Source organism: Enhydra lutris, unplaced genomic scaffold (assembly GCF_002288905.1).
Source record: "Enhydra lutris kenyoni isolate GAN:26980312 unplaced genomic scaffold, ASM228890v2 scaffoldscaffold22, whole genome shotgun sequence".
Lineage (NCBI taxonomy): Eukaryota > Metazoa > Chordata > Mammalia > Carnivora > Mustelidae > Enhydra > Enhydra lutris.
The window spans coordinates 39355124-39371322 of NW_019154106.1; the positions used below are offsets into that span (position 1 = coordinate 39355124).

General features: G+C 44.2%; 1 protein-coding gene across 3 annotated transcripts in view; it reads right to left on the minus strand.

Moving 5' to 3' along the window:
* The window catches only part of LOC111149686 (neural EGFL like 1), an 836166-nt gene that overhangs the window by 734702 nt on the left and 85265 nt on the right, over positions 1–16199 (minus strand). For all 3 annotated transcript variants that reach the window (XM_022506910.1, XM_022506909.1, XM_022506908.1), the window contains exon 3: positions 15623–15773. In XM_022506910.1, coding sequence (XP_022362618.1) covers positions 15623–15773 — 151 coding nt within the window. The remainder of the gene's footprint in view (positions 1–15622; positions 15774–16199) is intronic.

The window sequence follows — 16199 nt, forward strand, 5'->3', positions numbered from 1 at the left end:
GGAGAACGCCCCAGGCGCCGCCCTCAGTGCCCCAGCCAGACTGGCCGGCCCGGATCCCTCCAGAGCGTTGCAAGAGCAGCCTTCAGCAGCAGGGCTCTCACCACCAGCCACAGGGAGGCAGTGTGCAAGCACTAGTGACTAGTGATGCACCCGCCCAGGGGTCAACCACATCAGGCCTCTCTTGGTCTCTCTACCTGCCAGTCCAGACACACTGACCTATTCCACGATGCTCAGTGTTCTCAGACTCTCCAAGGCTGTCAAATTGCTTCCATCTGTGCAGACAGCCCATGGCTGCCTCAGATCAACGCGATACTCACGATATTTCCTAGCGTTAGAAGGCTAGTTCGAAGCATATTCAACACTCCCCACAGCGCTCCAGGACAAAGTTGAGGAAATGCCGTGGTTCCTTAACCAAGTTTAAGGAACCATAAAACACATTGATTAAGAAAAGGTGCTGAGGAACCAGGCACCGGGGTGTGACTCCCAATTCCACCATTTTACCACGCGAGGACCCTTGACAAAGCAACCAACAATCTCATCCATGAATTGGTAACAGAACCGATTTTTGCATTTTGTCAGGATTTAAGGACACATCTGAAGTGCCTAATAGAGTCCCTGGGACCTTATTACATGATTTTAAAGAGCCCTGAATATGCTAATATTCTGATTCTCCAAGCAAGTGATGGAGTGTCCTCTTTTGCAAGTTTATTTCATCTCATAGGCCCTTTGGTTTTACAAAACCTTTCGGTTTTGCAGGCCAGTGGTCCTTGGAATGTATTTGGGAGAAGTCCTATGCTAGTCAGCGGTGTGTGCCCTGAGTCAGGCTGGAATTACAAGCTCAACACATCTCTGACTCACCAAAACTAATTACTCCCATGAAGCAGTACTAGAGGTAAGAGATGAAAAATTATATTTAAGTCACACTGGGTCAAAATCCTTAAGGACCGTCTGGGTCTCATTTTAAATTCTCACACTTGAACTTCTTTTCTGGTTCTACTACTTTGTATCAGCAAAACACTGGACAAATTTCTCAACCTCTCTGAACGGCAGTTCCCTGATCTCCGAGATTAAAAGAACATTTTGGTGGTGACGGGGACAAAAGCAGACAATGAAGGTCAAACACGTGACATGTTTTAGATTTCTGTTTCTCCCCTTTCACTAGGTCTCAAGAGAAATGGAAATTCAGTCTGAAGGGTCATCAGACCGACAGTGTTTAACTCAAGACTCTCTAAGACAAAAGTCAAGAAGCACCAAAGGAACTCCAATGCGCTTGTTTCAAGAAGGAATGCTGGAAACCGCCACAAAACATTCCTTTCTCTTGTTCATTTGAATCGAGGGACCTCAAGGCCCTGAATATACAGTATCCAGAGAGAAATTATTGCATATTCCTCAGACAGCCAAGTACCCGGAGTCAAATCAGGGTAGCACAAAAGCAAACAAATGGCCCAGCATGGGTGATTTTCGCAGTCCCATTTAAACTCGTGCAGATCCGTTTTAACAAAGCCAATTCCGCTGAACCAACAAGAACTACTCAGTTCAGGTTTTCAAAGAAAGTTCTCATAGGAGAATTTGTTGTCCTATTCCCAGTTGATCATGAACAATTCCCAAGGATTCCATGATTTCAGGAACCAAACCCTGTCTTCCAAACTTAGAGTTACCCCCAAAGTCAGCCAGAAATGCCTCATCAGACTGTAAAGTTCCCAAATCGGACTTAAGAAAACATGGTGACCATGGACACCGGAAAATGCAAGGTCTTTGGTAATTTGTGGAACACAATCTAAGGCAGCTTCTGAAATAAATCCTGCTTGGAAGGTGTAGCATGGGGAACCCAAGGAGCTCTCCACTAGCTCCAGCTCGCTGCCCTCCTAGTTCTTTCTTCCTGCGTCAATTTGAAGAGCACCCATTGCAAACCCCAAGTCCTGAACTGGCCACCTCCTCTTGCGACAAAGATACCAACATGAAAAGGCGTCCTCTTTAGAGCCACCGACAACCTCCACCACTAAAGCCCCCATCTCAGCAGGTCCCTCAACCACATCTAGAACGCCTCACCAGCACCCCAACTCCTACAGTGGGGAGCAGCATCTCCAGTGCCTACAAAGGCCAGGAGGGCATCTCACAGGACTGAGGTGGGCTGAGACTCCAGTCGTTTTCTTGAAATCATCAATCCCTCTCTTAAGTCTACGTTTAAAAAACAGCAACAACCTGCACATGGCCTCACAGTCACAGGGAAACCATTAGGAGAGCTAATGCCTGGCAACATACAGAAGACAGGCACTATTTTTCCGTGAGAAGCCAGAAAGCTCAACTTTTCAGGCCAAGTACCCCAATTTCAAAGTGTCAGCCACTAATTCAGAATTTTTAATACATTTTTAGAGGAAGAATACCATAGGGGTCATCATAAGGGAGGCAAATGAAGCATTTGTGCAAGTCAACTATCGGCCTGCCGTGGGACCTTTCTTCTCAAAGATGAAGTCCAGGCTCCAGTCCTACCAGGCCACTTTTTGTGGGGAGTTTGCCAATGTCACTGCTGTGACTCCTTGCAGTTTCTTTCCTGTGGGCTGCACATCCCCCATAAGAACCTCCTCCTCCCACATGCCCCACGGCCCACTGCCCACCTCTGCAGACACCACTGTTGTTCTAGGAGGAGACCCTATACTTCTCAGGAAAGACCGTCACTGGCTGGAAGAACCTTGTTCTGGTGGTCTCCAGATGACACTGTCATGCTTCAGACGATCAACTGCCAGTTCTGTCCTGCCAGGCCAGGATTACCGGCAACCAAAGCTGTCAAGGAAGGGGCGGACCTAAACAACGCACACTAGTTGAGTTCCTTTATTCTACCAAATTATGTAATTTTAGTTTCAAATTATTTGAAGTTATTCTGATTTCCAAGGAACAGTTCTCATGAATGGGTCAATTTTCTTGGCCTATGGCTGGTGTTTGAGAAGGGATTTGGGCCCTGAAATTATGTGGCCTGTATAAATAGCATACCTGGTCATTTTGGAAGCACTCTCATACTAAAATTGTGAAGACAGCTATTACTGCTGGCCTCTGCTCACCCACAACCACTCCTTCTCCTCGCGCTCAGTTTACAGAGTCCCATACATGCCAGCCCTCAGTCTATCCCCCGAGCACAGCAGGCTGGATCCTGCTGCAGGACCACAGTACTTCAAGTCTCCACTACCTGGGACACTCGTCTTTCTGATTTCCTCCTAGTTGGCTCTTTCTTTAGGTCCAGTCTAAGTGCCCCATCCTCATGGAACCTTCTTTGGCAGCCTTTATTCTCCACAGACCTGTTACTCATCCCTCCTCTGTTCTATTTTCCTCCTTGACCTTTGTCTTTAGGTTTCATTTTTGTCCACATTTATCTGACTTGCCCTGATAGAAGGCAAACTCCCTGAACACAAGTCACTTGCATGTCCTTTTCACCACTGCAGACTCCAATGTTCTTGCCTACAGATTAATATGTAACACATTAGTAATTGAGGAGTAATAAATTCCAATTTGATAAGTAAGAGGAGGTACAGGGAGAGGCCCTATGGAGGGCTCTTGGCTTTTCATGGACAAAGCAGAGACCTGAGCCCACATCTTCTGACCGCAGGCCCAGCAATCCTGCCATGGCACCAACCTCGTCAATGGACTGACGGTCTGGAGTACCCTCCACCCAGAACTCAGCAAGCCAGAGGGTTCAATCTTCCAACCGTGACAAGGCTTAGCTGTCCATATTTCTCTCCACAGAACCAAATGAATGAACACCTACTACCCAGACATTCAAGTGTTTCACAACTACTAAGTCCAAGGAAAGTCAAAGACGACCATTTCAATTCTCTAACATTCCACTGAACTTAAGTGATTTTATGCATAAATATTAATGAAACTGTGACTTTTTACTAAATAAGTAAAGGTTAATGGCTACATTTGCTGTTTTTCCATTTCTCAAACACTAGGCAATCTGAAATCTAATATGCATATATACAAGCATGAGCAATTTGCCCAAAACATTATACTCTATTGCTAGGATACTTCTGGTCTTCAATTAAGGTCAAAAGTTATCTGAACAGCTTCATTTCTTCTGACAAAGATTTAAATTTTACTTAGTGTGTACCTCAAAAACCTTATTTCCTTGACATGAGGTCCTTCCACTCATTTTTGTCCATCTGCAAATTACGACTTGCTAATACACACTGCAGCCTGGAGACTTTCCCGTGAAGCTGTGCCTGAACTCTGCAACGTTTAAAAGTAAAAAGGATAAGCCCAGATTCCAGGTTTCTTATCTAGTGGCATTGGGGAGAATCTCTAGATGAACATTTTTAGCTTTTAGTTGTTTCCTCCAAGAAACCACCTCCATTCAGAAGCAAGTGACCCCATTTCTCAGAGACTACTTCCCATTCTTTATTACTCTTTTTAGCTTTTCTAGGTTTTTATTCAACTAAAAACCAAAACAAAGTAAATTCAAGGAACTACACTATGGGACATAAACACGGATAACTCCCCCCCCACCCAACCTGCCCTTTCTCCTTAGAACAAAGCATTCCCAGTAGCCTGAGCTAGAACCGATATGGCCTCACCCCAGACTCCTCCCTGTCCGACCCCACCATCCTACATTGAACTAGACCTGGTTCACCCTATCTCTTAATTATCTCTTAATCAACTTCCTTCCCTCCGCAACAGACTTCATCTATGACCCATTCTCTTAGCCACGACCGAGGCTCTTCGCGGCTGTAGCAACCTCTTACTGGCCTTTGGTCTCCAAGTTTGAGCCATCCCATTCTCCACTAAGCAGCCAGGGTGATCCTCCAAAAACAAGCCATGCTACAGCTGCACTTCAGTCACTGCCATGGCTCCCAGTTGCTCTAGGAAAGGTCAAATCCTTTCAACGGCCCATAAAGCCATGCACCATCCTCCCTCCTCCTGTGGGACTCTCCAGGTTCCCTTCTCTCCACACCTTGCCCCTCCCACCTTACCTATGCTATCCCCACCCACCATTAACAATGCATTTTTCCCTGTTCTTTTAAGGCATATCAGCGCTCATCTCATGCCCTTTCTGGTCTCACTCATGCCACACCCAGAACCCTCTACCACTTACCTTCTGACAGATTTCTAGTTACTCTATTTTACCCATTAAGCCTAACTCTCAGTGAGCAGACTTTTCTAGCCCTTTGGGAAGGACAAGATGCTGAATTCCTCCTGTCAGAGTATTAGCCACACGCCCTTGTGTTTAATGATCCTCCTCACTGTATGCCAGCATGCAGCACCACACAGCATTTCATGTGTTTCCATCAATATTTCCTGAAAGTTGAAATGGAGCTTACAGTCCAACCTGAACATAGTTTTAAATCCAAAGCCTCGAATGTTTTTGTTTGGAATATGGAGGCTTGCCGCCAACCTTCAGCTCAAAAGCAGCATGGCTGGATCTGCCTTAGGGCAAGATTCAAAGTTGAATGTTGTTCCCCTTCTTCCCAAACGGAAGCCGCGTAATAACTGGAAACACCTACTTTTTATTTATTTATCTTTTAAGGTTTTATTTATCTACTTGACAGAGATCACAAGTAGGCAGAGAGGCAGGCGAGCAGGGGACGGGCAGGAAGCAGGCTCCCTGCCAAGCAGAGAGCCCAGTGCGGGGCTCAATATGGGGCTGATGTGGGGCTTGATCCCAGGACTCTGAGATCACGACCTGAGCCAAAGGCGGAGGCCTAACCCACTGAGCCACCCAGGCGACCCTACACCTACCTTTTTTTTTTTTTTAAGATTTATTTATTTATTTATTTGACAGACAGAGAGAGAGAGAGCATGAACAGAGAGAGGTAAGCAGAGCGGCAGGCAGAGAGGGAGAAGCAGGCTCTTTGCTGAGCAAGGAGCCCGATGCAGGGCTCGATCCCAGGACCCTGAGACCATGACCCGAGCCGAAGGCAGCTGCCCAGCCAACTGAGCCAACCAGGCGCCCCCCCACACCTACTTTTTAAATACACCTTACACTGTGTCTTCTTGGAGGAAAGGATTAAAACATCCCAGTTTACCTAAAAAGTTTGATTACTGGATTTTTTTTTATAAGAGTTTTAGAAGGAGAACCCAAGCAAGCCTGAGGGGAGGGGCTTAGGGAAAGGGAGAGACCCTCAAGCAGATTCCACGCTGAGCACAGAGCCTGACAAGGGGCTCAATGTTATGACCCTAAGATCATGACCTGAGCCTACGAAACCAAGAGTCTGACACTTAACCAACTGAGCCACCCAGGTGCCCCTGAAAAATATACTTTTAATTGCCCCAGGAGAACATTCTCTTGGGCTGGCTTCACCAAACCATGTAACACATTTAAGAATTTCCTCTCCCCAACCTCCTACCTTCCATTCTGCTGCTCAATTATCTGAAAAGGACAAAATAAATATTGGTTTAAATCATTCATAATTACAAAGGTAAGCCCGCTTAGAAATTACAGAATGTATTCTGTTTCCTAACAGAATTGTTTACAACAATCTCTTGATGTGAAAACCTCATCACTATTTCAAATGCTGAGAAGGTCCCAATACACCCTTTTTCCTTCTGTAGTATCTGGGGAAGAACTAATAAATGTGGAAAGCAGCCCTGAGAGGAAGGGGAAGGACATTTGTTGAGGGCCTTGACAGGAGACTAGGAGGAACCATTCCCTCAAGTGCTGCTGTTTGTCCTCTCAGGGTTTCCAGACGTGCTAACCGGGCACCTTCACTTTACACGAATGCACACAGAGGCAAATTAACTCCTACAGCTCACACATCTGGGAATTGAGAGTCCTAGGTTCAATTCCTGGTGTACCTGGCATCAAAGTGTAAAGAACTCTGGAAATGAAAATGGTATCTTCTGAAATACAAGGTTTCCTTTCATGAGGGGGAGAGGCTTCCTTAGGAAACCAGAAATGTCTTCATCTTCTCCTAGAACCGTTGCACAGAAAGCTTTGTCTTAGACCTCTTGCTTTCAGCTGTCTAACGATGCTGAAATTTTATTTGTAATTTAGGAATACAATTGAAAAACAGAAGATTGCCATTAAATCTTCCAGATTTGCATACACTGGCAGAACATTCAATTAGATTTAATCTATGTTAATTAAGCTTTCCATTTTAGCACAGCTCTGTATTAACACACATGAATCAGGAAAAATAAACCTCAAATCTGCAATGATATGAAGAGTTGTCGCTCTTTCTATGGGCTCTATTGGTAACTGCAAAACACAAAAACAAAACCACCCCCACCAAATCACAAATTACAAATCTAGAATAACAGAGTGCCCATTACATAAGATCATACTTCAACTGCTATCTGCAGGTACATTTTCATCAGTCCTCCCTATACCTGAGTTTTCCATTTCATTTTATCTCCTCACTTAAGATCTTCATGGGAACTCACCTGGCTCAGTTACCTAGGGAGTTTCCACATATTGCTGGGCCAAGAAGTTCACTCCTGGTTTAAAGGCATCACAACCTCCCCCAATGATCCACCTCTGGCTGCTGGATCCCCACCAGGTGAGAGAGACAGCTGCCTTTGGCTAAGAAAACTATTCAGACACTAAAAGAACTCTTCCACCATTAAATCAATAATGGCCTTGCCTGAGAGTAGCCAGAAGCCTAGTAGAAACTGGAAACTGACTCCCAGAACAGTAAATGCAGTTTTTCTGGCCTATGGCTTTGGAAAAGACAACTGGATGATCACTTCCCACGGAGCCCATGATGGCTGGAGAGAGTGTTCCGATCCAGTATGCTGTTTCCCCGCTGTGCTCCATCAGCGAAGGGGACTTTGACTGGAAACTGAACGCTACCAGAAGAGTTTGGGTGATAGACGTCATTTTCCTTTAACCACTGAACTGAAGAAAAGAACTATAGCTTATCTGGCCTCCCTCTGCATCCTGTTTTCTTCCCCTTGGTATCAAAATTCCGCTTTTTCTCTTAGGTACCCAGAACTAAGCTAGGGGTTTTATAAATACCTCTAATCATCACAAAAATCCCAAGGTACTATTCATTTCAGTTTCCAGATACCAACACCTTCACCCTTTTCACGGTCTTGTACAAGATGTAATTAATATATCCCAGGCCGTCTCTGTGCCTGGGACAATAGATTCCATGTGAACCTTTGAAACTGGCCATGAAATTTCTGAGCACCCCTGACCAGGGACAGAGAAAATGAATCTTTGGAACATTCTAGACTTGCTAAGTGCATACTATTTATGTAAGCGTACTTCCTATTCAAGAAAACCCTGTGACACAGTCTCTCAACTAGGCTACTTTCCTAATTTGGGCACAGACGGCACTGGAACCATCCCCAACAATCAAGACCAAGACGACCTAGTTATTCCAATGCCCATGTTCTCGCATCTTTGGCACAAGGCTAAACCCGATTTCCCAGTCCTGGCCAATGCAATGTGGTACAGGTCACACATGACCCTTCCAGATCTGACCCTTCAACCTACCCCAGGAGAACAGAACAAAAATCTAATCCTAGAAGTTGGAGTCTACCTCTCTCAAGTCACACAGTTCCAGCAGAAAATAAGTGCACATAGAAATTGAGTAACACAACTGGAAAGTGTTACATACGAAGTTGTATCTGTGTGATCTACATACACAAGAGCTATTCATCCGTTTAAATGTGCCACCAATATTTAACATGTGTAAGGTCACCAGGAAAAAAAATTCAGCAATCTCCAAAGTCTAAAATTTCTCCCCACTTATTTTTCTTCAAAAAAACCCAGAAGTCACACATTAAAATTTTCAAAGTGATTGAAAACCTAAACATCCCAACTTGGATCAAAGAGGAAGTCAAACTAAAATTAACAACTGCAGAAAAGTACAGAGAGGTACAGAATGATAGCAGTGGCCTGTATTTGAAACAATACACAAGAAAATATGAAGCCTTCAGTGATCTTGCTAAACACTGAAAACATCTAAGAAGCTACCAAAAATACAAAGAGTAATCAAAAAGGAGGTAAAAAAGCAGAAATCAATGAATTTAAAATGAAAAACAGATTTGACCAATAAAACGAAGAACGGTTTCATTTAAAAGGCCAATAAATTATACAGTCCCCTGATAAGCCTGGCCAAGAAGGAAATACCTATATTTCACATTATGAATTAAAAATATAACCAAATATATAAAAACAGAGAACAGACTGTCCAACCCTCTGCCCCCAGAAAACAGGGCTCAGTGAAAGGATTTTTGACAAAACGTAAGTTGACAAAGTTTAAAATTACCTAATACCGTAAGAAATGGAAAATGAACATTTTAGTCGTGAAAGATTTCTCAGCCTCCCCAAAAACAAGTATCAGCTCATATCGTTTTCAGGCTGACTCTACCAGAAACATTTACGGAAGACATATTACCTACATATTTCAAGTCCAGAGAGTAATTCACAAAGCCTCCAATTAGCTCACACAGAAAAAACTACTATTTAAATTATTTTTTTTAAGATTTTTTTTTTTTTAATTTGACAGACGGAGATCACAACTAGGCAGAGAAGCAGGCAGAGAGAGAGGAGGAAGCAGGCTCCCCACTGAGCAGAGAGCCCAATGCGGGGCTTGATCCCAGGACCCTGGGATCATGACCTGAGCTGAAGGCAGAGGCTTTAACCCACGGAGCCACCCAGGCGCCCCCCTACTATTTCGATTCTTTTTTTTTTTCTTTTTAATTTTATTTATTTATTTGACAGAGAGAGATCACAAGCAGGCAGAGAGGCAGGCAGAGAGAGAGGAGGAAGCAGGCTCCCTGCTGAGCAGAGAGCCCGATGCGGGGCTCGATCCCAGGACCCCGAGATCATGACCTGAGCGGAAGGCAGCGGCTTAACCCACTGAGCCACCCAGGCACCCCTACTATTTCGATTCTTAATGAGTTAATAAGTATGTAATGAGTTTAGTGTCCAGCATTTAGGACAGTGCCTTTTATCAGTGCTTAAAGTAAAACTAGTTGCTACTATTAGTATTGCTATTGTTTTTAATATTGTTGTAATACTCCTAAATACAACATTACTAAGAGAATTCAAGGATTTTACCCAGGAAGAGTTCAACATTATGTGATTATGTGAATTGCAGATTCCCCCCTTTCATCTCTCATCTCAAAAAGATACCAAGAAAGAAAATGTAACCACTATTCATTTTTTTGGTCTTTCAGTGTATCAGAAAAAAAGCTAAATTTCCTTCACATGAGACAACATACATACATATTTATATGTAAGATAGATTGATAGATAGAAACAACCAGACATATCAAACAGATTTAGGAACACACTGAAGACTGGATTGGCTGCCGTCTTTCTGTCTTTTGTAAGGAACTTTAATCTGTTTTTTTATTCCTCACTATTATGGAGATTCTAGACAATGGAAGACAAAAACGGAATAGCTGATAAAAATAGAAGAAACATTTTCAAAATTCAAAATGGTATACTTCAATCAAGGAGGATCATCAAAAAAAGAATATACAACTCAAATGCCAGGCACCAAGTATACAATGGGCGAATGTTGGCTTGGGGTGGGGGAAGGCTATCCACACAGCTTAAAAGTCCAGATACCAAAACCAGACAAAGGCATCAACCACAGACTAGTAGCTCTTCTGCATATTGATGTTACAGTTCTCAATAATATACTACCAAGTCCAGGAATATATAAAAGGGATTATACAACATGATTAAGTGGGGTTTATCCCAGAAATACAAGCTTGGTACAACATCCAAAATTCAATTAGTATAATACAGCACACATCAATAACAGAATAAAAACATGATCATCTCCACATATGAAGGAACAGCACTTGGGGAGGGGAGCAAAAAAAAAAAAAATACCCTTTCAAGATAAAAACAAACACACATCGTACACACAGACTCCGCAAACCAGTAACAGAAAGCAACTTCCACCTGGCTAAGAACATCTAACACAAGCTATCATCACACTCCGTGGTGAAGAACAAAGCGGTCCTCCTTCAGAGCAAGAACAAGACTACTTGCTCTCACCACTTCCATTCAACACTGGAAATTCTAGCCAGGCCAGTTAGGCAAGAAAATAAGGCAACCAAGTAGAGATATTTTCTTTCTGTCCTATCTGCAAATAACAAGATCTGGTATGTATTAAGAGCGATTCACTAAGAAACTAATGAGGTCGGCAAGTCTGCATCACACAAGGTCCAACGAAACGTCAGGTGCATTTCTATAAAGTAGCAATGAGCAGACAAAGTGAGATTATGAAAACAATTTCCTTTATCATCTGATGCCACTCTACTTTAAAAAGCAAAAGTCATGCAAATGCTGTACTCTGAAACTATAAAACACTGTTTAAAATTAAAGAGAATATAAAAGGGAAAGAAATTCCATGTCCATGGATACTACCACCAAATGGCAATACTCCTTTAAAAAACCCAACAGATTCAACATAATCCCTTTGAAAAATCCAGCTGACATCTTTACAGACATTAAAAAGCTGGCCTAGGGGTACCTGGGTGGCTCAGTGGGTTAAGCCTCTGCCTTCGGCTCAGGTCATGATCTCAGGGTTCTGGGATCGAGCCCCACATCAGGCTCTCTGCTCAGCAGGGACCCTGCTTCCTCCATTCTCTCTGCCTGCCTCTCTGCCTACTTGTGATCTCTGTCTGTCAAATAAATAAATAAAATCTTTAAAAAAAAAAAAAAAAAGCTGGCCTAGGGGCACCTGGGTGGCTCAGTGGGTTAAGCCTCTGCCTTCGGCTCAGGTCGTGATCTCACAGTCCTGAGATAGAGCCCCACATTGGACTCTCTGCTCAGCAGGGAGCCTGCTTCCCCTCTCTTTCTGCCTGCCTCTCCGCCTAATTGTGATCTCTCTGTCAAATAAATAAATAAAATATTTTAAAAAAAAAAGAAAAGCCAGTCCTAAAACTTGTATGGAAATTCAAGAGGACTTGACTATCCAAAACAATCTTGAAAAACAAAGTCAGAGGGCTCACACTTCAACTTCAAAACTTACTGGAAATCTACAATCATCGAAAGATAATCCACTGGGGAGAAAGGACTCCATGAATGACTCTGGGACAACTGGTTATCGGTGAAGTTGAACCACTATACTTCACACCATATAGAAAAAGACTTAAACATACCAAAGACTTAAAAGAGCTAAACCTGGGACGCCTGGGTGGCTCAGTTGGTTGGACGACTGCCTTCAGCTCAGGTTATGATCCCGGAGTCCGGGATCGAGTCCCGCATGGGGCTCCCAGCTCCATGGGGAGTCTGCTTCTCCCTCTGACCTTCTCGCTCATGCTCTCTCTCACTGTCTCTCTCTCAAATAAATAAATAAAATCTTTAAAAAAAAAAAAAGAGCTAAACCTGTAAAACTTTTAAAATAAATCCTAGAAGACATAATGGCCTCCAATTAGGCAATAATTTCTTAGAACAAAAGTATCAGCAACGAAGAAAAATAACAGGCACACTGAACTGAACATCTAATTGAAGAAACTGGGCTTTACATGAAGACAAAGGAAAAGCTGAAAAAATATAAATCCTATCTGATATGGGACTTGAGTCTATAAAGAACTATCACAAAATCATAACATAACCCAGTTAAAAAACGGGCCAATGATCTGAGTAGACCTTTCTCCAAAGAGGATGTCTAAGCAGGCAACACAACATCAAGAAACTCTACACCATTTACCATCAGGAAATGCAACTCAAAACTACAATGAGGGGCCACTTCACATCTATTAGAATGGCTGTGTCAAAGAGAAAGACAGTAACTATTTAAAAACTGTGAAAAAACTCCAACCCTCAACATACGGCTGGCAGGAATGTAAAATAGGGTCCTTTGGAAAACATCCTGGCAATTCAACAAACCAAAGTTACCACTCGATCTAGCCATTCTAACCCTAGTTATATACCCAAGAGAACATAATTATAGGCCCACACAAAAACATCTACATGAAATTTCAAAGCAGTATTCATAACTGCCAAAAACTAAGAAAAAATTCAATGTCCAACCTATAAATAAAACATGGTATATCCAAGCAATGCAATATTCTACAACTTAAAAAATCCACTACTGGGGCACCTGGGTGGCTCAGTGGGTTAAAGCCTCTGCCTTCAGCTCAGGTTATGATCCCAGGGTCCTGGGATTGAGCCCCACATCAGGCTCTCTGCTCAGCGGGGAGCCTCCTTCCCTCTCTCTCTCTGTCTGCCTCTCTGGCTACTTGTGATCTCTTTAGACCAAACAAACATGGAGGAAGGCACCACAGAACTCCAAGGGGGGAGGGAAATTCTCCATTTCCTTATGTTTATTATTTTTTCAATCAAGACTGAGGTTTTCCTATTACAATCAAAAATGCTGAGATGATTCTCCATTCAAGGACCCTCAGGTTGCTTTAGAAACCTGTGAGGGAAGGGAAGGTGGCATCAGATGACCATGTGGCAACACAAATTGTTTTTTAAGCCTTTCCTAAAAGAAGTTGGGTTTCAAAAAAAAAAAAAAATCCAAAAGAGAAACCCAGGTAGTAGCTTTAAGATTTATGCTTAGACCAGAAGAAATGTGTATTTAAGGGCAGTCCACTTTGCAGGCCCTATCCTCTTCCACCATCACAAGCACCCTGCCAAGTAGATGGCCACCTCCCTTCATCCCAAGGAAAGGGCGTTCTGAGACCTTCAACAGTGCAGCAGAGCGAGACCTAGAACTCCAGGCCCCATCAGGCCAGCTCTGCAGTCAGTGCTCTCTCTACTACAACAGTTGCCATTCCACTCACTTCTCACTCGCCTTGGGTCCCCCCGCCTGCTTTCATGGAGATTCAAGACCCTCTACGTTCCATATTTGGACACTCGTATGGCCCTCCTACTGAGGCTACCCTCACACCCAACCCCTCCATGTTGCCCAGGAAGAGGGGTGCAGGGGAGTGGCAAGCACATGACCCTTCCAGGTCTGTGAAGCGGAGACTGGCTGGACACCTCCATGTGGGAGTAACAAGGACTCCTATGCCTTCTCCAAGTCTACAGAACACTTGGCCTCTGACCTGTACCTGCTCCCCAACACGTGCCACCTCGCTTTCTCTGGCTGACCCAGAAACAGCCAAATTCAGATGCTGACAACATCCCTATATAAGGATTGGGGTCCATCACATCCCTTTGAGGCAGAGATCAAGTTTAACCATTGAAACAAGAACACTGGATCCTCACCTCTGGAAAGAGGCACATGGAGAGCCTATGCACCAGCCTCATTAGTCTGTTTTCTGCACCCCTCTATTCCACCCCCCAAAATTGCATTTTCCTGCATTTCTCTTCTGACTGCCCATCTTGTTCCTGTTCAGTACCTCAAGACTTCCTGACCTGCCAGAATTCTGGCCCTTCCAGAGTTGTCCCTCTATGTGATCTTCCCTATCCACTGACCTAGCATCCCGAACTGCCTTTACAGAGTTCTGCTCTTGACACCCTCCTGAATAGGTAAAAGAAGGTTTACCTGAATTCAGGTTCCCCAGAAGCAGACTGACACATGAACTTGAGACCAAGCGATTTCCTAAGGAAGTATCGGGGGGTGGGGAGGGTAGCGGGACCTGGAAGCCTCAGCCTAATCCCAGGTAGCACTGGGGAATTAATCAAGCTGCAGAGCCAGTCTGGCTTTAAGGCCTCCAAGGCAAAGGAACTAGGCTTCTGAACTCCACATTCTGTCAATCACTGACTACAGGCTGCCTGGGGGAATCGGTGAACTCCCAGACACTTTCTGCTCTGTCTAGTGGCTACGGAGGCCCCCACCTCTATAGTACCGCTCCTCCCCGCCCACCCTGAGCTCTGCAGCCCCCTCCCCATACACAATGTGCCAATGACTGACCCCACCCACCTCTTCCTCCCCAAAAATCATAGCAAGTAATTTCTGGAATGCCCTTTTTCACACCCCTTCCTCCTCTCATTCAGCCTGTCGAAAGAATATTCACTTTCCTTTACACAACAACAGTTCTTTCTGAAGCCTGCCTTAACTTACCGGGATCCTTCAGAATGGACTATTATCACCTTTATTCCTTAAATAGCCATTTCTAGCAGTACATCTAGAACACTTTGTGACATCCATCTTCCCTACAGCCTTATGAGATCCTTACAACACAACTGCTGTATTATTCACCAGTGTTCCCAGTAAGCACAGTTACTGCGTAAACACGTAAGTACTTACTGAAGGGTGTTAAGTCTAACTTGCTTGAGGACCTCCAGCCAAAGTGACAGAGGACGCAGTTTCATAGGAGCCAAGTCCACCAGAAGACAGAAGATGGGCAAGAAAGACACTCAGGAGTGGTCCTTGGAGAGTCCACAAGAAAGCCACTCTGTCCAAAGTAAGTTCTTTTTGTCTTGTTTTTAAGATTTTATTTATTTATTTGACAGAGATCACAAGTAGGTGGAGAGGCAGGCAGAGAGAGAGAAGGGGAAGCAGGCTCCCTGCTGAGCAGAGGGCCTGATGCGGGGCTCGATCCCAGAACCCTGGGATCATGACCTGAGCCAAAGGCAGAGGCTTAACCCACTGAGCCGCCCAGGCGCCCCCAAAGTAAGTTCTTAATGCAAAGAAAATTCATCAGTGTGTTCAACAGCAACAAGGCTTCAGCCAGCTGCATGCCCTCTTAGAGATCCAACCTCCCGATTCCAAGGCATTTTGCAGAGTCCGTTAATTCTAAATACACTTTCAAAAGTACAGCTTACCTGTGTTCCAGCTCTCGTATGGAGAGGATCACTCCTGAAGTCGATGGCTTTTGCTGCACGGTGGCCAAAAAGGTGAAGTCGCTCTTATTCCGGAACAGCTGGATTAACTTCTCACTCACATGAGGGGCCGCATGGATCTCTCTGTCTGTATCTAGGAGTCAAGAAGGAAATGCAGAAACACAGAGACAGAGGGACAGAGGGACAGAAACACAGGGGGACAGAAAACGAGGAGGAGGAAAAGAACACAGAACGAAGGAGAGGGTAAGGAAGAAAGAGAAAAGACAGAGTTAGAAATGTCCAGAGGATCCCGGTTCCATCTTTCATGCGCCCCGCCCTCGCTGATACCCTGCTTACAGGCACCACCCACCCCTTCGTTCAGCAGCACTCATTCAACACAGAAACAGGAAATGCCACTTCCCTCACTGTACCCACTTGTCACCTGAACAAATTCATCGTGGGCCAGCCAGTGATTTTCTGACAGAAACTGTGATGGGACACTGAGCAATGTGGCCGACTACAAGCAGATGAAGTTGCTGTAAAAAAGCTGAGAGACCACCGGATAAATGGATCCTCAATT